The 22,247-nt window shown below is 54.6% G+C and overlaps 7 protein-coding genes across 7 annotated transcripts; 4 read left to right on the top strand and 3 right to left on the bottom strand.

The window, feature by feature from the left end:
- Positions 1–3,838: 3,838 nt before the first annotated feature.
- On the top strand, positions 3,839–6,708 carry CMQ_1417 (beta-glucosidase; the record flags this gene model as incomplete). The annotated part of the gene is made up of 9 exons (XM_014318496.1): positions 3,839–3,962; positions 4,027–4,109; positions 4,174–4,337; positions 4,391–4,524; positions 4,586–4,674; positions 4,733–4,836; positions 4,895–5,024; positions 5,085–5,251; positions 5,316–6,708. 9 exons carry the CDS (start codon positions 3,839–3,841, stop codon positions 6,706–6,708), a joined length of 2,388 nt encoding a protein of 795 aa, XP_014173971.1.
- Positions 6,709–6,967: 259 nt separating this feature from the next.
- On the bottom strand, positions 6,968–7,924 carry CMQ_1734 (uncharacterized protein; the record flags this gene model as incomplete). The annotated part of the gene is made up of 1 exon (XM_014318813.1): positions 6,968–7,924. One exon carries the CDS (start codon positions 7,922–7,924, stop codon positions 6,968–6,970), a length of 957 nt encoding a protein of 318 aa, XP_014174288.1.
- Positions 7,925–8,612: 688 nt separating this feature from the next.
- Positions 8,613–11,883, bottom strand: CMQ_644 (subtilisin-like protease; the record flags this gene model as incomplete). Its single annotated transcript, XM_014317723.1, has 7 exons — positions 8,613–9,448; positions 9,505–10,056; positions 10,113–10,327; positions 10,393–10,680; positions 10,737–11,492; positions 11,549–11,712; positions 11,764–11,883. The coding sequence occupies 7 exons, from the start codon at positions 11,881–11,883 to the stop codon at positions 8,613–8,615; spliced, it is 2,931 nt and encodes a 976-aa protein (XP_014173198.1).
- A 2,923-nt stretch (positions 11,884–14,806) lies between these two features.
- CMQ_1571 (major facilitator superfamily transporter allantoate) lies at positions 14,807–16,378 on the top strand (the record flags this gene model as incomplete). Its single annotated transcript, XM_014318650.1, has 1 exon — positions 14,807–16,378. One exon carries the CDS (start codon positions 14,807–14,809, stop codon positions 16,376–16,378), a length of 1,572 nt encoding a protein of 523 aa, XP_014174125.1.
- A 308-nt stretch (positions 16,379–16,686) lies between these two features.
- On the top strand, positions 16,687–17,568 carry CMQ_1560 (class 2 aldolase adducin domain containing protein; the record flags this gene model as incomplete). Its single annotated transcript, XM_014318639.1, has 1 exon — positions 16,687–17,568. One exon carries the CDS (start codon positions 16,687–16,689, stop codon positions 17,566–17,568), a length of 882 nt encoding a protein of 293 aa, XP_014174114.1.
- Positions 17,569–18,267: 699 nt separating this feature from the next.
- CMQ_774 (alcohol dehydrogenase) lies at positions 18,268–19,925 on the top strand (the record flags this gene model as incomplete). Its single annotated transcript, XM_014317853.1, has 9 exons — positions 18,268–18,384; positions 18,456–18,481; positions 18,543–18,586; positions 18,644–18,817; positions 18,900–18,929; positions 18,998–19,108; positions 19,156–19,534; positions 19,590–19,671; positions 19,722–19,925. The coding sequence occupies 9 exons, from the start codon at positions 18,268–18,270 to the stop codon at positions 19,923–19,925; spliced, it is 1,167 nt and encodes a 388-aa protein (XP_014173328.1).
- Positions 19,926–20,056: 131 nt separating this feature from the next.
- Positions 20,057–21,809, bottom strand: CMQ_1467 (caib baif family enzyme; the record flags this gene model as incomplete). The annotated part of the gene is made up of 3 exons (XM_014318546.1): positions 20,057–20,478; positions 20,536–21,479; positions 21,550–21,809. The coding sequence occupies 3 exons, from the start codon at positions 21,807–21,809 to the stop codon at positions 20,057–20,059; spliced, it is 1,626 nt and encodes a 541-aa protein (XP_014174021.1).
- Between the last annotated feature and the right edge of the window lie 438 nt (positions 21,810–22,247).

Here is a 22,247-nt window from a genome sequence, read left to right as displayed (position 1 = left end):
CTCGTAGAACTCTCTTTTCGAGTTAGAAAGCACTTCATTGGGAATGCAAATGTGCTCGCTTTTAGGCAACGGTGGTGAAATCTCTCGGATATGTAGGTCTCGTTGAATGATATCTTTGAGAGCCGAACTTTCTGCATATCGGGTTGTGTCTCGCACGGGAACAGCAGACGAAATGCACAGTTTTTCCTCCGATGGGCGTCCGGGTTTGTTCGGAGGCTCCATACCTTCCTGCTTGTCTGTAATGTTCACAATATCGGCCGTTTCGCACAGTGCCTTCAGGGAAACAAAAGGCATAAGCTTCTTATTGTCGTCGTGAACTATGACAATTTGATTGTTGGCACGTGTCAGAGCGACAAAAATCTCGTTGGGGCAGCGGTCATCTGGGAGATTGCGTCCCATGTACCGGAAGAATGAGTCGTTGATATCGAAAAGAATGGTGAGCTCGCGTTCGCTTCCCTTGAACTGGTGGATGGTGGAAACGCAAAGCTTCCCGAAAAGAGTCCTGTCACTCATAGGGACACTATCGTCGATGGATACGTATATAGGTATTCTGTATGTATCGGACAACGTATTGACGAATTTACGCAGTGGGTCATTACCGCGTGTCGCTGGTGCTATGATAACAGTGTTCTGTTCCCCATGGAGCTTTATCAAGGGAAGCAATGTTTTGGCCAAAGTATGGCTGTGGAAGGGGTTCCATCTTAGGACAATGGGCTTTGGGCCGGACTTGACGCTGTTGATGTATGGCTCACCACCGAGAAATGCGCTGTTAATAAACTGAACACATTGATTTGACAGTCGAAAGCTTTTACTAAGCTGGACGCCAGCGAAACGGTAGGGGCTGAGAGGTCCAAGAATTTCTGGGGCGAGTGTCAGGTACCGTTGGTCAGCACCGCGGAACTGGTGGATAGATTGCCGCTCATCTCCAAGCACCACTATGTGGGCAGGCTGGCCGATGCTTTTCTTGTCATTGGCTATGACAAAGCAGTTAACCAACCAAAAGAGAAGTTCGGTGCAGTCCTGAAACTCGTCCAGGACGACAATGTCGAAATGTTCCAGATTGCACCAGGGGAGCTTCTTGTTGTTGAAAACATTTTGTCGCTCTTCGACCAGCTCAGCGTCTGTGTATATGACGCGCCTGAAAAGCAAGCTTGCAAGCCCGTGAAAGGTGAGCACTTTGCTATTGGAGTACTTTTTAAGACGGTGGGAGGTCTCCCGTGCAAGGCGCCTCGAGTAGGTGAGCACGACTATGCGCTTGTCGGGGTTTTCAGCAGCAATAACTTCTGCCACTGCTGTCTTTCCCGATCCTGGTCGTGCCGATACCACCACATTCTGCGTCGAGCAGAGCTTTGCAACCTCCCACTGCTCAGAAGATGGCGTGAGTGGGGGTCTGTTTCTCCGCCGGTTCTTCAGAGCAGCATGACTTTGGGTGAAGAAACGGATACTTGGGAGCCGGGAGATCTACAAACGATGAATATCAATAATGTTTAAAAATCCAGCCTTTTTAAATGCCACAATGACTTACCAGGGCTCGTAAACGTGGATTTATGCCCATACTGTCATTGAAACAACTTATACGGCAGTCTGGCATCAGTCAGCACAAGGAGTCAGGAAACATAGAACTAGAACACAGGTGGCCCCCCAAAATACCACAGTAAGCCTGTCCTCATCGAGCCCCGCGATCAAAGTCTTAGAGGAGCACGTGCCTGAAGGAACTAAAAACTAGCGCCGGCCCTGGTGTTTCTTACTATGACGAAATAAAGATGAGGTAAGGCTGTTTTTAGAGGCTTGACAAGCCTGCATAACTACGATGAAAGAAAAACCCAATATCAAAATAAAGGTAAAAACGTGTGTGGGGTCTCTTAGTTGTGCCTTAGGGGTTTAGCGCCCCTCCCTTTGTGGAATAACCCCTCCTTTCCACCTTTCCTTTTTGACATAGCACTTCCTAAAAACCGTGACGAGAACACTGACTAAAGAATGGAATTAGGACACCTAAAGAGTTATATTAAATCGATTTTACTTTTCTCGTTCGCCTTTCGTTTGGTTAAATTCGTTTCCTCAACTGCAAACAGTTCTTTGTCGCCTACTTTAGAATACGTGTGCCATACGGAAACTTGTATTGGTTTGCGTGCAATATCGTACGAACAAATTCTTGTAGGCGTATGTAGCCATGATGAATTTAGATGCATGCCGTCTTTCGGCCCCATGTTTTTGGCTTCACGCACGTGCGCCTTTTTCTTCTTCTTTATTATAACCAGATTCTTCCATTGCGTGCATTTCTCCCTTAATCTCAGTTCAAGGTTCGCTTTAAAGCGTCCAGTTACCAAATTCCTTGATGATAATAGACAGTCTTTTTATCGACGAAGGCGGATAAAGATGGTAGACTCATACATACTTACATTTACCTGTGCTTCCAGTTGACCGGTGGTTTGAAGAAGTAAAGGAAACGGCCCTAGGACAACGGTGAGCTGTAACCTGCGTCTAGACTTGGCGCAACGGTAATGTACTCTGTTTAAACGCAGACAGGTTGGTGTAGTCGGCTTATGGGTACGGCTTTAAGAAGATTGACGTCTTTAATAATTATGGACTAGTAGATGTTTGCTGCCGGAAGAAAATATAGGATTGAACGCACTAGCTAGGGAAGTTTAGCCTGCGGGTAAATAGGGTGTTTTTAGCGAGCAAGCATTGTGTCAAGGTTAAAGGAGGCTATACGTGGCGGTCATATAACGTGATGCACTGTGAGGAGCAGGAGGCTGAATAGGGTCTAGTGTGGGCGAAAGAGTGTTGTGTACTAAGGAAGAAATAGATACATCGCGACCCTTCTGGGGATCCGTATTAATACTAGTGTCAGGCCCCGCTTTTGTGCCTTCTGACCAATTACAGGCCCGTACGGCCAAGTGGGGCGGAAGGGCCACAGTGTGGCGGATTCCAATGCTTGACACATTGCCAGAATCGGCCCGTAAGAGCCCCTAGTGACACAGTTTACTGCGCAAAGACGGTATCGTGATGGGATGGACTGATACTATCTGCACGTGCAGAGCTAGGTGATGCACGCCGGTATTTAGTCTGTGCATTTTCGCTTGGCAGGCCGAAAGATGGATGTTTCCACGTACTCGGTCAGAGCATGGTGCGACGTAGGTGTACCGTTGGATGAGGGTTTATAGTGGAAAGAAAGGAAATCAGTCTACATCCTGGCTATTTGCTAGAACTGGCTTGCTGTCTTGATGCATTTTAGTCGCAATTGACTCTCTGAAAGTGCGGGGCCAAGTCCCGTTTTTACACTCCACCGGCAGCAATTCTCTGTAGGCAGATGGGATCTAGAATCAAGAACAAGGGGGACGCAATCAGCGACACTTGTGATAGCCATAGCCCCGGTTCCCTATACGTCTCCGGAGATTCGGCGAGCGAGTTCGGGTCTCGGCTTTACGAGTATGTCACGGGCTGCCCATCGGCATAATAGCTGCCGATGGGCAGCCCCCGATCCGGGGTTTAGGATACCCCATGGTGGGTCACGTCTGTGCTTGCAATATATGCGGGGGTTGGGTAGCATCGCCAGGACTAGGGCCGTAGAAAGGGCCGACTACTTTGGTCCCAGTTCCGCCATTCGTTAGCAGACAACTGCAGGCTCTTGCGCGTATTGACCGCAACACTGGAAACGCTAGGAAACTCGTTGCTGTCACGAGGGTGTCCAAATGGGAGTATTCGAACTGAGCAGGCCGACGAGGGCGTGAAAGCTTACGATTGATGGATCCGCCAGTAGTGTATATTAGTGGCCCAATGCTCTCTGCTACCACATTGAGGCCCTTGACCAAGTCTCTGCTCATCCACAGTCTCACCAATGCGGCCAGAGACACTTCACTTAGGCCTCGCCGTCCTCGCTGGCTTGGGCGCCAGCCAGGCCTCGACCTTGATCGAGGAAGACTCGTACTTCTATGGTCTCTCACCGCCAGTTTACCCGACGCGTGAGTCAGGCTCCGTCAACCGCTGCTTCTGGATTTTTCCACGATCCTGACACGGAATCCATAGCAAATACTTCTGGCACGGGCAGCTGGGCTTTGGCCTACTCAAAGGCCAAGGCCTTTGTGGCGAAATTGACACTAGAGGAAAAGGTGGCCAGCATATGTTGCGGCTCTCTGGCCGCTCATCAGAAAACACACCGACTGACATATGCAGGTTAACCTGACGGCCGGTATTACGCCCACAACGGGCTGCTCTGGATCTGTACCAGCCATCCCGAGGCTCGACTTTCCCGGTCTCTGCCTGACTGATGCTGGCAACGGAGTGCGTGGCACCGATTTTGTCAGCGCCTGGCCGAGCGGCCTGCATGTTGGTGCTTCGTATGTTCAATCATGATCCGAGGTCTGGTTGTGCCACTGCTGACGTTTTCCAGCTGGAACAAAGCTCTGGCCCTGAAGAGAGGCAAGGCCATGGGAAAGGAGGCCCTGAAGAAGGGCGTCAACACGCTCCTGGGTCCTGTCGTCGGACCCATGTTCAGACTTGCTGAAGGTGGCCGTAATTGGGAAGGTGAGAACGCTCATCGCTTTTTGGAGACACGAGAAGAACAAACGTCAGCTAATCTGAACAGGATTCGCTGCCGACCCATATCTCAGCGGTTCTCTGGCTGCTGAATCTGTGTCGGGCCTTCAAGGGTCGGGTGTTATGGCCTGTGTCAAGGTGAGTAGACTTTGCTTGGAATACGATCGCTGGGACAGATCGCTAACAACATGCATAGCATTACATCGGGAACGAGCAAGAGACACAGCGGAATCCCAGTGGAAATGTGTCGGCTGTTTCGTCCAACATTGACGATACTACTTTGCACGAGCAGTATCTCTGGTAAGAACACTTGCTGCCTTGAGCCGAGGAGTGCACAGAGTTCTGACAATTGTGGCAGGCCGTTCCAGGAAGCTCTCCATGCGGGAGCTGCTTCCATTATGTGCTCGTACAATAGGATCAACAACTCGTACTCTTGCCAGAACAGCAAACTCCTGAACGGAGTGCTGAAGGAAGAGCTGGGCTTTCAGGTAGGATTGTCTGGGGCTCTCCACTTTCTGTACTGAACGTACATCTAACGGAACGACCAGGGCTTCGTTGTTTCCGACTGGTATGCCCAACATGCTGGCTACCCTGCAGCTGCTGCCGGACTGGACTTGGTGATGCCCTCTTCGCTGACGTATTGGGGTGACAACCTGACTTTGTCGGTACTCAACGGGTCCTTGTCCGAATCCCGGGTGGACGATATGGCTACTCGGTAAGTATTGCTTGGTGATTAAAGCTTGTCTTTGGTTTAGGCCTGTCCTTTCTAACCGTTTTAGAATCATCTCTTCGTGGTATTTCCTGGGACAAGACGACTCGATCCCGAGTCCCGGTGTAGGCATGCCTCTGGATCTGCTGTCACCGCACACGATTGTGGACGCCGTGGACCCCACAGACAAGTCAATACTGCTGCAGGGCGCTGTGGAGGGTCACGTGCTGGTTAAGAACGTCAACGGAGCGTTGCCGCTGAAGAAGCCGCACATGCTCTATCTGGCAGGATACTCGGCGCGGGAACCGGCTGCCAACTCACCGGAGGACGGATATGGCTGGTCCCTGAACTGCGAGTCATCGATCGAGATGGCCGAGGTCTTTGCCTCCACGCTGATTGGCAACGACCCGGCCTCTCGATCGCCGGCGGCTGCCACCAACGGCACCATCATCTCGGGTGGCGGATCGGGGGGTGTGACTATGTCGGTCTTTTCGACGCCCTTCAACGCGCTCGTCAACCGGGCGATGGAGGACGGCACGCAGATGTTCTGGGACCTGCGATCGGCGGCGCCGACGGCCGACGCGGCAGCCGATGTGTGCATCGTCTTCGGCAATGCTTGGGCGTCCGAGTCGCTCGACCGAGTCGGGCTGCGCGACAACGCCACGGACACGCTCGTGACCAGCGTGGCTGACAGCTGTGCCAACACGGTGGTAGTGCTGCACAACGCGGGCGCACGCATCGTCGACGCCTGGATCGACCACGCGAACGTGACGGCGGTGATCTTTGCCCACCTTCCGGGTCAATACAGCGGCCAGGCGCTGGTCTCGCTGCTCTACGGCGACGACGACTTCTCCGGCCGGTTGCCGTACAGCCTGCCCCGGCATGAGGACGACTATGGCAGCGGTCTGCTGTCGCCAACCGTCGGCGCTGGAGACTACGCTCTCTTCCCCCAGGCCGACTTTGACGAGGGCGTCTACGTCGACTACCGGCACTTTGATCGCGCCGGCACAGAGCTGCAGTACCCCTTCGGCTTCGGCCTCAGCTACACCACGTTTGCCTACAGCGGCCTCGGCATCCGGCGCCTTTCCGCCAGCAGCAGCGGCAGCAACCTCACATGGGCCACGTATCCGAGCGGTCCTGTCCATCAGGGCGGCCAGACCGATCTCTGGGATGTGGTGGCCCGCGTGTCCGCCGTCGTGGCCAACACCGGCTCCGTGGCCGGCCAGGAGGTCGCCCAGCTGTACGTCGGCATCCCCGGCGCACCCGTGCGGCAGCTGCGCGGCTTCGACAAGGTGGCCATCGGCGCTGGTCGCTCGGCTACCGTGATGTTTACACTGACCCGCAAGGACCTCAGCGTGTGGGACTCAGCAGCCCAGAAATGGAAGCTGCAGAAGGGCAACTACACCGTCTCCGTCGGTTCCAGTAGCCAGACACTGCCGCTGAAGGGTTTCTTAGTTCTATAAGGCTTTAAGAGCAGCACTTCCAGATCAAAAAGTATATTGGACCAGCAAAAACGTACAGCAGCGGGTATTCGCTGGTCGTCACCGACCCAACTACTAATCCGCCGATTACTGGTTTAACTAGGGGAGAGCGGACGGGATCCCGTGCTTTCCAGTATCTATGGCCGTACGTGCAAGGAGCACGTGTGTCTAGCCTTTTGTAGCTAGGTAATGTATAGCGTCTAATTTCAGTAGTATTGGATCCTTTTTCCACCGCACCTCCTCAACCCTCATTCTCCCAAAAGTCTGCCACGGCCTCGAGGTCGTCGACATTGAGCAGGTCAACGCCATTATCCCAGAGCGTGCGCCAGATGGCATTGCGTGTGCCGACGGGCCAGCCGGGCTGGTCCCAGTAGCGGACCTTGATGCCTTTGCTGTGGGCGACACGGACCTGCTTGCGCAGACGGACGAGCTGGCTGTCGTTGAAGGTCTGGCCGAGGACGGTGCCGAACTGGACGGCGAAGTCGGTGCTGGCAATGGGCGACACGTCAGCCGTGATGTTGGCAAAGGTCGAGTCGAGGTACGGAATGGGCGCGTCGTAAAAGTAATCGCGGAGGGTAACGCCCTGGACGAGATTCAACGGCGTATTTCCCGTGCCGATGACGGTGACGGGGCCGGCAATGACGGCGCTGCCGTTGACGCGCGTGAGGTAGCCGGCACGGCGCAGCGGCGCGAGCGCCTCGACGACATACGGCCACGTTGACGGCCCATCCGTCTTGACATCGACAAAGAGGTAGAGCGTCTGGCCTGAGGCCGTGTCGAAGACGCCGTTGCGCGTCGGCAGCGACGACACGTACGAGCTATTGGGGTTTTGTGCCCGCAGCACGGCCAGGATGGGCTCGACGTAGAGCGACGCAAACGTTCGCGCTGCCGTCAGGGCCGACTGCTCGTGGCCAACGTGCAGCGTGCCATTGTACAGCCACACGTCCGCCTCGATGCTGACGGCACCGGCTGCGAGCGCGCTGTAGAACGGCGCCGGTCGCCAGTAATCGTTGTGGCTGTGCACGGCCCTGGGCACGATCCCCTGCGTCAGCCGCGTCGGGTATGTGAACAGCGGGTTGGCTGATGCGCCGTCAAGGATGGCCTGTAGCGGGCTCGACAGCGGCATGTCCGCTTGTGCGGAGATCGGCGCCACGAGGGCAGCCGAGGCTGCCAACAGACCAGTCCAGGTGACATGCATCTTGGGTAATACAACAAAACCGACAGATCAACCAGGGGCTAAGAAAGACGTTCTTTCGTTGGCTGTGTCTTTCTTGTTGGAGTATGAGCACTGGCGTGATTTATATAGCTGCACCTACAAATCACACAACCTACACCGAATCTGACGCGGAAAAACGGTTCGTGGGTCCAAAGCTGAAGACTGGGCCCAGCCAAGCCAATCACTATACACACGTGCTTCCCCTCTCCTGTCAATCCTTGGCGTGTTGAAGGACACTAAGACTGGGACGGAATGGCGACAGGATTTCACACGTGCGGCCGTCTTATTGGTTGGAAGCTGAAAGGAATGGCGGTGCTTGTTGCGAGCATGCATATGTATCTTACGAAGAGAAAGAGGGCAATGGACGCTAAAGTCGCCTGTCTCGGTTCCCACATGACTCTAAGCTGCTTAGCGGTGAGAAGTAGCTGGTTGTATCATAGAACGGCCAAAGCCAGTGTCTGAGAAGTGTCTTGGTGTTTGCTCTCGTGTAAACTATTCACTTGATCACGGAATGCATAATCCTTTTGCCTTTGTACTCGGACTCTTATTTCTACATACCGTCCAACCTATCTCCGTCGCATAACCCAGATTTTAAATACACTCTTTGCCTAAAACGCGGTCTGAAAGTCTCACCGTAGCGAATGAAATAAAAGGGTTTAGACTAAACAGCCTACGAAGAGCTTGCGACGCGGATGACGGGGGAGAGCCAGGTCTGGTAGCTCGAAGCTAGGTTGACTTTGGCACCGTAACGGAGCACACGTAGAAGTGCCCGGTAGTCGCCCGGCAGAATCTCGGTGATGACATCGATGTTGTCATCGTACAATTCGGGACCCACGTGCCAGACATAGCCGGACGGCCGGACGTTCGAGAGCTGTTGGTTGACATGACCGTACGATGTAACCCCAGCCGAGGTGAAGTTCAGCGCCAAGGGAGGGTAGATCATGGGCAGCGACGAGTTCGGCACGCCGTAGGGGTTGGTGCTGTTGTCAAAGCCGTAGAAGTCGGGCACGACGCTGGTGTTGTAGGGCAGCAGGTCAATGTAGAACAGCTGGGAGTTCTGCAGCGTGACCCACTCGAGGTAGGGGTAGCCCAGACCGCTGAGGTTGAAGTCGAACACGCCAATGTCGCGCAGGGGCGTGAAGAAGTCATGCGAGTTGAGCATCCAGGGGACAACTGAGCCGGTGACGTTGGTGTTGTCGATCACATCGGCCTTCTTCCGGGAGTACGGCTGGCCAAGGTAGGTGACGGTGACGGACTCGAAGCCGCTGCTAACCTTGATGAAGCCAGAGTACACGGGAAGGAAGCGGTCCGGCGTATCCGTCGGAGGGGTGAAGGTGGCCACAAAGCTGGCTGACTTGCCCGGCGCCAGGGTGAGGGTCGTCGTGGAGAAGCCGACAGTAGCGTACTGCTTGTACTGGCCGTCCAGGGCGACCTCTGTGCCGTCCAGTACGACGAGATACTGCTCAGGCAGCAGGTTCGACTCACCCGCAGGCTCGTGGGTGATGGCTGTAGGAACAGGTGGTCAGCAGTGCCAAAACACAGTGCGCAAGACGAATACATACTGTACGTCTTGGCCGACGGGCTCTTGTTTGTGACGGTGATGGTCTGGGGCACCAAGGCGTCCAGATCGCCGAGGTTGAGCTCCGACGGCGAGACGGTCCAGGGCACGAACGCGGCGCTGAACACATCGATCATGCCAGCGCCCTGCTGCGTGACCGAGTCGCGGGTCGTGTTGTCAAAGGTGTACACGATGCTCTTGGCATTGCTCTGCAGGCGCTCACGGATCTGCTGCACCGACTCGGTCGGGTGCTGCGACTTGATGAGGGCGTAGGAGCCAGCCGCGTACGGCGTGGCCATGGAGGTACCGCTCAGGATAGCGTAGCCGGTGCCCTCAAGCGGCCAGGTGGCGAGGATGGATTCGCCGGGTGCCGAAAGCTGCGGCTTGATCTGCAGCGTGTCGGACGTCGGGCCGGTGGACGAGAAGTAGGACATCAGCCCGGCCGATGGCTGCTCCGTCGACTCGAACACCTTGCTGTCGAAATACAGCTTGTAGTCGCCACCGCTGGCGAGGCCTGCGATAACCTTCTTGCCGTCGTCCACGCTAAGCATGATGCCTGGCCTGTCAGTACAGAGAGGAGAGAGTCGATCTGGGGCGGTACAAGTGACATACCGTAGTTGGGGATGCTAGGCTCCATGGTATTGAGGTCCTTGACGAAAATCCCGCCGTCGTCTACAGCATAGACGAGCGCGTACGGCAGGCCATACGTGGCAGCAGCGTTGAGCTTGGCGGCCCAGCTGCAAGCCGAGCTGGCAGGGACAGCAATGATGGAGTTGTTCGGGTTTGGGATGCCGGCAAAGGCAGCCTCCCAAGCAGAGACAGTACATCTTCAAGTCTGTCAGCTGAGCTGGTCGAAGAGAGCGCGAAAAAAAGACAGCAGGGTGGGACTTACCCAACGGGCGAGGTCGTATTCGACGCAAGCTTAGTCATGTCGTACACCTTGAGGCCAGTCTTGGGTGCCGAGACCGGCCAAGGGTTGCCGGAGTACTGGAGAGAGTTGCCGTTGGAGTCCCGGGCAGTGTAGACAGTGGGAAACTTGGCGTTGTCCAAGCAGCCGACAGCGATGACCTTTTCGCCCACAGCCGGAGACGAAGTCAGGGCCGGGCCACCATCGTTGCCTGCTGCGACAATGACGGCAATGCCCTGGGCTTCGAGAGAGGCGGTCACGTTGAGGAACGGGCTGCCGATGTACGTTAGCAAAGAAGCTCATTTGTAGGCATACGCATAGGGACGTACTCGTCTCGCTGCCACCGCTCAACAGAGCCTAGGGAGATGCTCAGGACGTCGACCTTGTCCTCGACAGCCTGCTGGAAGGCAAGCATCATGATGTCGTCCGAGGCGCCGCCGGAGCAGCCAAAGATGCGGTACATGCCGAGAGTAGCCTCAGGCGCGACGCCGACCAGCCCGAACGTGGAGCCAGCCGGATCCTCCATGCCGATGATACCCGACGTGTGTGATCCGTGGCCGCCACCAAGGCAGGTAGCCAGCGGGTCATCGCTTGCCACGGCCACGCCGGTGTCGCCGTAGTTGTCGTCGACAAAGGCCTTGCCGAACGAGATCTTGCAGCCCTTACCGAAGCAGCCGCCGAGGGCCGGGTGGCGATAGTCGACACCCGTGTCCATGACGGCAATCTTCATGCCCCGTCCCTTGATGCCGAGTGCGTGCAGCCGGTCTACGCCCGTCATGATGTGCGGGTGGTTGACATCGGCGCCGCGACCAGCTTGTGCAGTCACGTGATAGGAAGAGTTGCCGGAAACCATGGTGCCCGTGACGCCGCTGCCGATGGGGGCCGGTCGCGGAATGCTCCGGACGGGCCACACGTTGACGACTCCCGGAATCTGCTGGATCGTGCTGGCGTTGCTGCTGTCCTGCACCTGGATGGAAAGGCCGAGGAAGACGTCGGGGTTCTTGAACTCCAGGCGCGTGTTGTACCGGATCGACGGCTCTGCCCGCTTGTGGAACTGGAAGTGCTCATCGCCCACGCGGACGCCCCTGTTCTGGTCAGCAATCGGGTACGGAGTCCCATCACGGACACGGAGGAGACGGACCGGCGCTTCAGGCTGGCACCGGGCGCCAGCTGGATGAGATAGGCATTGGGAACAATGCTGACAGAGGTGTTCACAGGCGACACGGACTGCGCCACGGTCGGCGAGCCCAGGGTGTTGGAGTAGTCGGGCGTCTTGAACTTGACAAAGTCATTGTCATCCGAGTTCTGTCGGTCAGCACAGGCCCGCGGCTGGTCAGGAGGACAAAAGGGACCTACTATGTCGTTGAGTCCCGGATGGGCAGCATTGTATGCGGCGAAGTCTTGGCCCAGAGACGCAAGCACGGTCGAGAACGAGGTGCTCACGACGGTGGCACAGAGCAGGCTGAAGGCGCGCATTGTCACGGATCACGGTGATTGCCCGGTCTGTCGCTGTCTCCTGTCCGAGAGAGAGAAGAAGGAGCACACGACACGGGGACGATGCAAGTCTATATGCTCGCGCCTCACTGCCGTCAATCGTGTCCCTCACCGTGTCCCTCACCGTCTCGGTCTAGTAGCAAATGGGCAGGTCCCATCCCGTCGGCCTCTCCTAGATTGAAAGCGGCAGGTATTTCGATGTCTCTGTTCTAAATACGAGCCTCGAAGCTCCTCCATTGGCAGTGTCTGGCAGAACAGCTCTGCCCAAACGGGACTGCCTGCTAAGGCTCTTGGCATGCTGGACACATATACGGCCCGCAGGCATGCATTCGCCCGAACTATTGGCAACGTCGCGTCGTAACGAGAGAGGACAGGTTGGGACCTGCCCAATGTCTCCTTAGCCGGTTGCAGGGCTCGCGTGGCCTGACTGACACCAGTGCCTGTTTGCAGTCACCCCGAGATAGGATCGTTGTAAAACGGATGATCCCTCGTATTGACTGATAAAGGGCCTATATCTCTGACCCACCGGCGCACGTCCCGTTTACGTCTTGGAGCCGATCTGACGTGCACCAGCTTGTCAGGGCTCCATGCACGGGCACAACTTAATATCGGGCCAGACAGCACACATGACGCTCATCGTCGCCCCCACCTGCTGGTCTGGGCGTTGACAGTACATATGTAGTACGAGTGCTCGTAGATAAGGACACCGGCAGCCACGGAAAGGTGGGGAGACTTTGCTGCAGGGGAACGGTTGGGGTTATGACGACAACATCAGCATTGCAGCTAGCAGAAACATACGCTCTATGGAGTACTTCTAGACGGTGTCAAACGATGTCCCAAACAAGAGATCGCCCTCGGTGCTAGCGAAACCAGTGATGCTTGCATTGATGGATATTCGTAGTGTTGATCACTACCGTTTTGTTAGCCGGGAGGTTTCTAGGAAACATTTTCCAGGATCTGGGTCTGCTCGATCACGGTCAGCACGCTGCAGCGTTGCATTCTGTCTTTCCGATTCCGGTTTTAGTATAGCCGGCCGTCAGTTCTCCTTGCATCTTCCGAGCACAACGCTTTACTTGGTATTATCCCGAATCTACTAGTGTACTCGTGCGGCCGTTGCTAGCTGCTGCCGATTCTGCCAGCGTTGCAAATACTCGTACTGCTGCTGGTGTGATGCTGCTATTTCTGTTGCCATTTCTGTCACGAATGTCGCTGCCGCTGGTATCATTAGGTTTCCGCCCCTCCGAAAACAGAAGGCGAATCAGGTACGTCAGAACACGAGGTTATCGGCGTGATACATGCCAGAAAGGGAGCTGTCTTCGGGAATACCCCTTCTCACAGTCACAGCGCCAGCGCTAAGAATCCGGTCCTCGTATATGCAGGTGAAAATTAGCGAAGTGGAAAAGCTCGTGCCGTACTCCGTATCTAAGCGACTCCACAGCAGGCGTTCAGCGTTATCTTGGACGCTTCATGGCAAATGGTTCAATCAGCAATGGGGATTCACACGCTTATCAGCAGAGTTCCATTGCAAGCTCCGAGAGCTCGTGTTCTTCCTTGACGAAGCAAGGTCTAGCAGGTTTCGGCAATTCAAGCTGAGCCGAGGTGAGCCGGGCCTAAGCCGAGCCTGGCTATACCCGTAGCGAAAGCGGCATTGTGTTATGTAAGCACATGCGCCGGATGCCCAGTGCAAGACAGCGCGTCTTCAGACCCAGTACGGAGTACCAGCACGTTCACCGGCCGCTCTTCCGGGTGCGAGCGCCGATCTACAGTACGCAGGCCTGTCACGGACCAGCCCATGACCGGACTGAACGCCCGGCAGAAGAAGGTGAGCTGCTCGAGCACGGCCATCAGCAGGCTAAACTATCCTACGACTACTCGTCGATCAGACATGGCCCAGCGACTTTGTGCGCTGTATGGGCATGTGGCCATCTGAAGTGCACGTGGCTGAGTTCCTGAAAACAGTCCCAGCCACGCGATTATTGCATCGCGAGTAGAAGGATCTAGGAGCCGTAAGGAGGTTAAAAGCTTGTGGGTCTCTGCATAACCGAGACGAAGCGCTGAATAGTGTCACATGCGCTAACTTCCAGGGCCAGTCCAATCTGTCAATAACCGTCTCGAGTGCTATAGCCTCGTTTTCAATAGCTAGTGAGCTGCTCATTGATGGCAGGTTCTCGGCTTGCCTACGATCGCCTCGTCGAATTGGAAGATACCAATGTACTCCGTAGCCAGAAACAAACTCCTCGCCCGTCCGGGCGGACACGAGCAGCGCGTGGTACTTAGAAAAGTTGCGGAGTAATTTGTATATAAGTGTCCTTTATGCGTATTCACCACCCTATTGCCTTACTCTACCAGTCAAGTGTGCCTTTAAGAAGACAACACTTTCCACTTACAATATCTCGTTGCATACCGTGATTGGCTGGAAGTTCTGTTTGACAAACTGGTTAACTTATGCTAACGGGAGTTAAGATAGACGTGAAAATGCACTTGTACAAACAGACATTCTATCCAAAAGCCGTCCCAATATTGAGCCTTCCTACAACAAGACCATCTCTGCCGTCTGGTGCGAGTTTCAGAGGATTGCCACCTCATGGCAATTGCGCACAATATACCCCTGATGACGTGCTCAACAAGTCGCGGTGAATGGCCAATTGGACCTTGGCTATCATTGGCCAGCCAAATGCCTTTCTGGTGTAGATGTCTGTTGGAAGTAATCCAGGCTGAGGGGATTTTCCTTATCATCTTCTCCAACCAAACATTGTGTAAGCTATGGCGTGCTTTGCACCCCTTGAGACATCATTTGGATGTCTGGCGATAACAAAGATGGGCAAGTCTGCTGGTTTTGACCTACGGTCCTGTCAGGCTGTCAAGATAGACAAAGAATAGTAGCAAAGCCGGGTAGCCAAACACAATGGTTGACCTCGAGAAAACGATTCCCACAGACGACGCCCAGAAAAAGCACACGACAGCCGGCCAGCAGAACGGCTATGCACGTCCCAATGCAGACGCAGCACTGAAGCTGCTGAACGAGACGGGCGGCCTGGTGCAGCCGCTGGACGCAGAGCGCCACGCGCGACTGGTGCGCAAGATTGACCGGCACATCATGCCGCTGATCTGCATCGTATACTTTCTGCAGTACATTGACAAGACAGCGATCAGCTACGCGAGCGTGACGGGCATCAAGCAGTCGACGGGCCTGCACGGCGACGACTTCAACTGGGTAGCATCCATCTTCTTCTTCGGGCAGCTGGCGTTTGAGTTCCCGACGATCCGACTGCTGCAGCTCTTCCCGCTGGCCAAGTACGTGTCAGTCAACGTGACGCTCTGGGGGGTAACGCTGGCTTGCCTGGCGGCTTGCACAAACTATGCCGGCCTGCTGGTCTGCCGCTTCTTCTTGGGCGCGCTGGAGGCGGCCATCGTGCCAGCCTGGGTGCTCTTCACGACCCAGTGGTACACCAAAGAGGAGCAGGCCTTCCGGGTGGGCATCTGGTTCAGCGTCTGCGGCGCGGCCCAGATGTTTGGCGGCTTCTTTGCCTACGGCGTGGCTGTGCACGTGGGCAGCGACCCGGCCGCAAAGCTGCGTGGGTGGCAGGTCATCTTTCTCGTCCTCGGCCTGCTGACCGCTCTCGTCGGCCTTCTCTTCTGGTTCGTCTTTCCGGACTCGCCCGCCGCAGCCTCGACCGCGCATCCGACCTCCTCCTCCCTCCGCAGCTTCTTCTCCCGCGACGAGACGGCTCAGCATCTCGAACGGATCCGCCACAACGAGCAGGGTATCGGCTCCCAGACCTTCAAGTGGCCGCAGCTGCGCGAGGCCCTCACCGACAGCATGACTTGGCTGTACGCCTTCTGGGTCTTTGCTGCCAACATCCCCAACTCCATCGCTACCAGCTTCGGAAACATCCTCGTTACCGGTATGGGCTACTCCAGCCGCAAGTCGTTGCTCCTCGTCACGCCCCTCGGTGCCTGGGAGATCGTCTTTCTCGTCGGCCTCACCTACGCCGGCATGAAGACCCGCCAGCGCATCTACTTTTGCGTCGCCGGCCATATCCCTGCCATTGCCGGTGCCATCCTTATGGCCACGACCGACAAGGTCGCTGCCCTCATCGGCTACTACATGTCTGGCGGCATCCCCATCGGCTGGACCACCATCCTCGGCCTCCAGGCCTCCAACGTAGCCGGCTCCACCAAAAAGGTCACCGTTGCCACCATTGGCACTATCGCCTATACAGTCGGCAACATCATCTCGCCTCATACCTTCCAGGCCAAGGATGCTCCCCGCTACCTACCCGCCAAGATCGCCATCTGCATCCTCTACTTTCTCATCACCGTCGACCTCTTCGTTATGCGCTGGGTTCTGGACCGGCGCAACATGAAGCGTGATGCCGAGAAGGCTGCTCTAGGCGATGGCTACATCATCGAGCAAAACCACGAGTTCTTTGACCTAACTGACCTGGAGAACAAAGAGTTCAGATACGAATTGTAAGGGAGAGTGAGGGATCGCTGTACCCTACACATCGTCTGTCTTTATTTAGTTCCATCATAGCAAATACATCACTTCGTCAATCTTCCTGATGTCTATCTACAAGCAGAGCCCAAAAAAACGTCTGAGGAAGAGTCTGCGCTGGTAATAGGAGGGTTCAGCGGTACCGGCATCAGACCCATTTACCGGGCCCACTATGGTTTCTCTTGTGATAGGCTAGAAGATTAACCCACAAAGGCTTCTTCGGACACCCGCTATCTGACTTCCTCGTCGAGAGATTGGATAAGAGAAAAGCGATATTGTCGACAGTGATGACCGATACGATGACCGAGACAGCGTTGACACTGCCTGCGCACAATGTCCTCAATACGGCCCCGGAAGGTGGCAAGGCCAAGCGAATCCACACCATCCCGTTTCCGGCGACCCCAGAGGAACATCGCCGGTGGCAGCTCGAACAGATGGCGGGGGCCTTCCGCATCTTTGACCGGCTCGGATTCGCCGATGGCGCCAGCGGCCACATCAGCCTGCGTGACCCTGTTGAGCCAGACACGTTCTGGATCAACCCCTACGCAGAGCACTTTGGCTGCCTCCGGGTGTCAGACATGGTGCGCGTAGACGGTGAGGGTCGCCGCGTCGGCGGCGCCAAGAACAAGGTGGTCAACACAGCCGGCTTCATCATCCACAGTGCCATCCATGCTGCGCGTCCCGACATTCACGCCGCCTGTCACGTGCATAGCCCGTTTGGCCGTGCCTGGTCCACGTTTGGTCGCCCCCTCGACATGCTCAACCAGGACAGCTGCATGTTCTACGACGATCTGTCTGTATATGCCGGCTTCGGCGGGGTCGTCTATGCGGCTGAGGAGGGCGTGCGCTTGGCGGCGGCGTTGGGACCGAGAAATCGCAGCTTGATCCTGCAGAACCACGGTCTGCTGACGTGCGGAGGAACTGTGGCCGAGGCGGCGGCCTTTTTTATTGCCATGGAGCGAGCGTGTCAGGCACAGCTCCTCGTCGAGGCTGCTGTTGCCCCTGGCACCGCCGGCCAGGCCGTATCGGGCTTGAGCAAGACTTTGATTGGTGAGGCGGAGTGTCGCTACACCAAGGACGGCACTGGCACGCCCGAGGCCATGTATATGCAATTTGTGCCCGAATATCAGCGCATATTCAAGGAAACGGGTGGCGACTACCTGGAGTAGCGAGTCATGGGTCCAGCCAGAGGCATGGGTCCAGCCAGTTCTATGATAGATTTATGATAAGCATCCGAGGTACTCAAAAGCAGCGGCACTTTTGTTTTCTTTATGTAATTCGTATTATCCTACTTTAGCTAAGTTACACGGACATTTTTCGGCGTCTGGAGTATAAGCTGGCGGGACCATGGCACTAATGGTGGGACACGTACCGAGCTTGCGAGGTCCGGCTGCTGTGGTTCAGCCTATGTCTACGGCTGTTTTCATCTCTACGGACTTACATCCGCCTTCTTGTTGCATTACTTTACACGTCATTCAGCAAAGACGCGTTGATCGCTTCTGGCACCACGATATAAAGAACTAATAGGTGGGCATGAGACCTAGGAAGCTTAGGCAGTGGATTGTAGGCTTTCATTTCTAGGCCGTCCGTTGACGGAGCCGTTCTAAACAGCCGAAGCACTCATGAACTGAGCGGGGAAGTGGAGCAGTGGGGCGTCTTACGGAGTATTCCGTAGTTCCTTTCCGTTCGCTAAGTAGTGGGGCAGCTTTCCAATTATAGTAAAGTGCGAGCCCCGCTTCCATTACATGACGTCAAGTATACCCCCTCTTTCGACTGTATAATACACGTTAAACCCCGTACATGGTTGACAGATATGTCTGCTGTCAAGTTCTCCGTGCATTTCATGACACTGACACAATCTCATAAAAATGGCAGCCTCGAAGATGAAAGCTGTCAACTATGTTGGCCCTAACGAAGTCCGCGTTGAGGATGTGGAATTGCCCAAAATTGAACACCCTGATGATGTTATTGTAAAGATCACGACGGTGAGTCTGCTGCTTCCCTCACCTGGAATGAGGATGTCAGAGGGTTTGCTGACGTTACATCTACTAATTAGTCAGCCATCTGTGGCTCCGACCTTCAGTACGGACCAGAGCCACCTGTGCGAGATGATATGATAGTCTGCTAACATTTTTCTACTCAGTATGTATGAGGGGCGAACAGCTGCTAAGCCCGGAATCACTTTCGGTAAGGCTGTCCTTGTTCTTCATATAATACAACAGATAACTGACCCGTGTGAAAAAGGGCATGAGAACATGGGCATTGTCCAGGAAGTCGGAGATGGCGTCTCTCTGCTCAAGAAGGGTGACCGGATTGTGTTGCCTTTTAACGTTGCTGACGGACGATGCCGAAACTGCGAAGAGGGAAAGACAGCGTTCTGTACAGGAGTGAATCCTGGGTTCGCTGGCGGTGCTTACGGTGAGTTGTTCTAGCCTGTTTCAGCAGAGGCTGCTGTAAAAGAGAAAGAGAGAAATGACATGCTAATAAAGAACATTCACAGGCTATGTTTCTATGGGACCATATCGCGGAGGTAAATCAGCAATGCACTATCACTCTGAGTACAATATCGCAACAGTAGCTGACGAAACAATTGTGAAGGCCAGGCGCAATATCTTCGGGTCCCCTACGCCGACTTCAATGCGTTGCAGCTTCCTGCTGGTAAAGAGTTTGAGGCGGACTTTATCCTCCTAGCAGATATTTTCCCTACCGGTAGGCCATTCCATGCTATCGTTCAGCGATATATCTGACATGTACAGGCTGGCACGGCGTCGAAATTTCCGGCTTCCGGTCTGGTGAGAGCATCGCTGTGTTCGGTGCTGGGCCGGTCGGCCTCATGGCTGCATACTCGGCAGTCCTGCGTGGAGCAAGCCGCGTCTATGTTGTGGACCGCGTCCCGGAGCGCCTCCAGGCTGCGACCAAGATCGGCTGCACCGCGATCGACTTCTCCAAGGGAGATCCTGTCGAGCAGATCACAAAAGCCAACGGCGGGCTGGTGGACCGCTGTGTCGATGCTGTTGGCTATCAGGCCAGCAACAGATCGGGTTCTGGCGAACAGGCCAACATCGTTCTCGAGAACATGATCAGCGTCACGCGTCCCTGTGGCGGCTTGGGCATTCCAGGACTCTATGTCCCGAGGTAAGCGTCGAACACTCGGCAGCCGGTAACCGAATCATTGTTAACATTGTCACAGTGATCCTGGTGCTGCCGATGCTGCAACGCGCAACGGAATGCTTAGCATCAGCTTCGGCAAACTCTTTGAAAAGGCAAGTAAGGTGGCAGACATATTGATGGAGCTGCGGCTTGCTGACTACATCACCTACAGGGCCTCACTATTGGCACAGGACAGTGCAATGTCAAGTCTTACAACCGTTACCTCCGAGATCTGATCATTTCCGGCAAAGCAAAGCCTAGTTTTGTGGTTTCCCATGAGATTTCAATCAACGACGCCGCAGATGCGTATCACAAGTTTGCGAAGCGCATCGATGGCTACACCAAAGTGCTCATTCACCCAAACGGGGACTTTTAGGTGGAAGTCGTTCGAGAAATGTACAATCACATTGCAATTCATTTTAAATTGATGGCAAAATCTGTCGTCTTATTGACAAATTACCAGGTCTGGTTTTCATGCGAGAACTATGTGCGAAATCACCTTTGTCATTACCACTCGGCTTTTGACCGTCCTTTTGACCCAGACGGGACCGTGTATTCAAGTTGCGTCTTGTCAAACTTGAAGGCTGGGGCTAGGATTAGGATGTCGTCGTCGAGTCCCCATTCTTTGCCGGACATTTTCCAGTAAAGATCTGGCCGGTTGAATAAATCTGGCCGGGCCTTTTGCATCGCCTGCAGCGTTTTCTGAAGCAGCGTCTGCATCTCGTCATAGTGCCGTGCATGAAAGCCCTCGTTACGAGCCAACAGTTCTCTTGCCTGTTCCTTGTCATACTGTCCGAGTCTGTAGTACCAGATATTGTACTGGGTCAGGCTGACATCAATATCAAACGTCTGGTCGCTTTTGGTACGCTCCAACAGTGCCTTGAGGACGGCAATGGTGCCGATGAGGCCAACCTGGTAGTCCGAGTTTGCTGTGCTATTAGCATATGTAATGATGGGCATCTTGGTTGCTCTAGCCTGAGACTTACGCAAGAGAGGCACAACCGGCTCGTCGAGCCCTAGAAAGCGGCCCTGCAGCCACGAGATGCCGACTAAGCAGTCGCTGATCTGTTGCCAGCCGGATCTATGGGCCAGTGGGCCTTTAAATCCGTAGCAGTTCTCGCGCACGTAAATGAGCTTGCTATTGATCTTGCGCAGGCTTGCCGAGTCAAAGCCTTGTCGTGCCAGCGCATTAGGGCGATACCCATCAATAAGGACATCTGCACCTGCCACTAATGAGGCAAAAGTATTTTTTCCCTCTTCTGTCTTGAGGTCGATGTTGGCATCGCGTTTCCCAGTGCTGAGGTCCATCCACAAAATAGATATGTCGGGCAGGCCGCTGCTTGTGACCTTGATCACGTCAGCCCCAAGTAGAGCCAGGAGCTTAGAGATGACGGGAGCAGCCACAACGCGTGAAAAATCAATCACACGTATGCCTGCGAGCGGCTTGAACTTCCGGTCGACGTCTTTGTCCGGCAGATCCGGCCACGAGGTCTTTGGTGCCAGAATAGCCCGTGTAGTCCACAAAGGTTCGGCACTCATAATCTTCCCTTGCTCTGACGCAAAAAACTCTTCGGGCGTAAGACAGGTGACGCCAGCCTCCTTATATACCTCATTTGCTGTCTGTTCCAGGTATTCAGAATTAAACTGTGCCACCTTGTTCGTATAGATCTGAATAGCCTCGTCACGTGTCACGTCTTGTTCCTCAACACCAATCATCTTCATAGTCGCAGCAGCATTCAAGGAACCATGCAGGTGGTAGTAGCGGCCATCACTAGTTTTGTAGACGTTGGTGGCCTCCATGTGGATAGGCTTGTTTATCTCGTACAGATCACCCTTCTTGAATTCTGCTTGCAGTGTCGGGTTCTGCAGGAAGGATTCACCGTTAACGGTAGGCAGGAGGACGGACTCGAGAAACAGAGTGGCAAGATCTCTGCATCTGATCAGCAACTTATTTTGTTTTGTTTACCGGAAAAAAAAAGCCCCAAGCTGATGCTACTCACGTGTTGACTTCGATTTCCTGGTAGTCGATGCCATACCGATCTCTAGCCACGGCACTTGCCGCAGCAGCAACTAACGCGGTAAGAGAAGAGGACGACTCGGTGATCTTGCATGGCGTTGGGATAAACGGTTTCGGGTCGTCTCCGACAAAGGTGACTTTTCTTGCAGCCTCGACAAATGAGCTCGGCAGGGCTAGTGTCTCATCTTGGAGCAGTGTCTCAAAGATGCATTTGCTCTCGCTTTGGATGTTGTACTGTGCCATAATCAATGCAGTGTGTCGTCGATGCCACACTTTTATACTCTATGCAAATTATATCGAAAAGGAAAAGAAAGAGCTCCGTTGTAAAAACCAGACGGGGACGTACTATATATATATATATCGTAAGTGGAGAGGTAGAGCTACACTCCACTACCCACTGAACTAGCCCATATCGGTAATGTCCTCTTTGCCATGAATTGCCGATGTTGTATTGTCCATTTGGTACTCCGTACTCCGTAGTGTAACTACCATTGTTTCCACAGAAGGCCCGAGCGGCACATCCGGACACCCATGCAGACTAGTTACACCAGTTCTAATGGCCTGAAGATCTGTCAACTATTTCGTGATACGTAGCCGACTTCGTGGGGAACCCACAAAACGAGGTATTTCTACGTCGTTAAGTGGATCCAAAGGTTGCTAGGGGGTTTGGAATATATTATA

Source organism: Grosmannia clavigera (assembly GCF_000143105.1).
Source record: "Grosmannia clavigera kw1407 unplaced genomic scaffold GCSC_140, whole genome shotgun sequence".
Taxonomy (NCBI): Eukaryota; Fungi; Ascomycota; class Sordariomycetes; order Ophiostomatales; family Ophiostomataceae; genus Leptographium; species Leptographium clavigerum.
The sequence above is the reverse complement of the archived record's forward strand: the minus strand, read 5'-3'. Positions and strand labels throughout refer to the sequence as shown.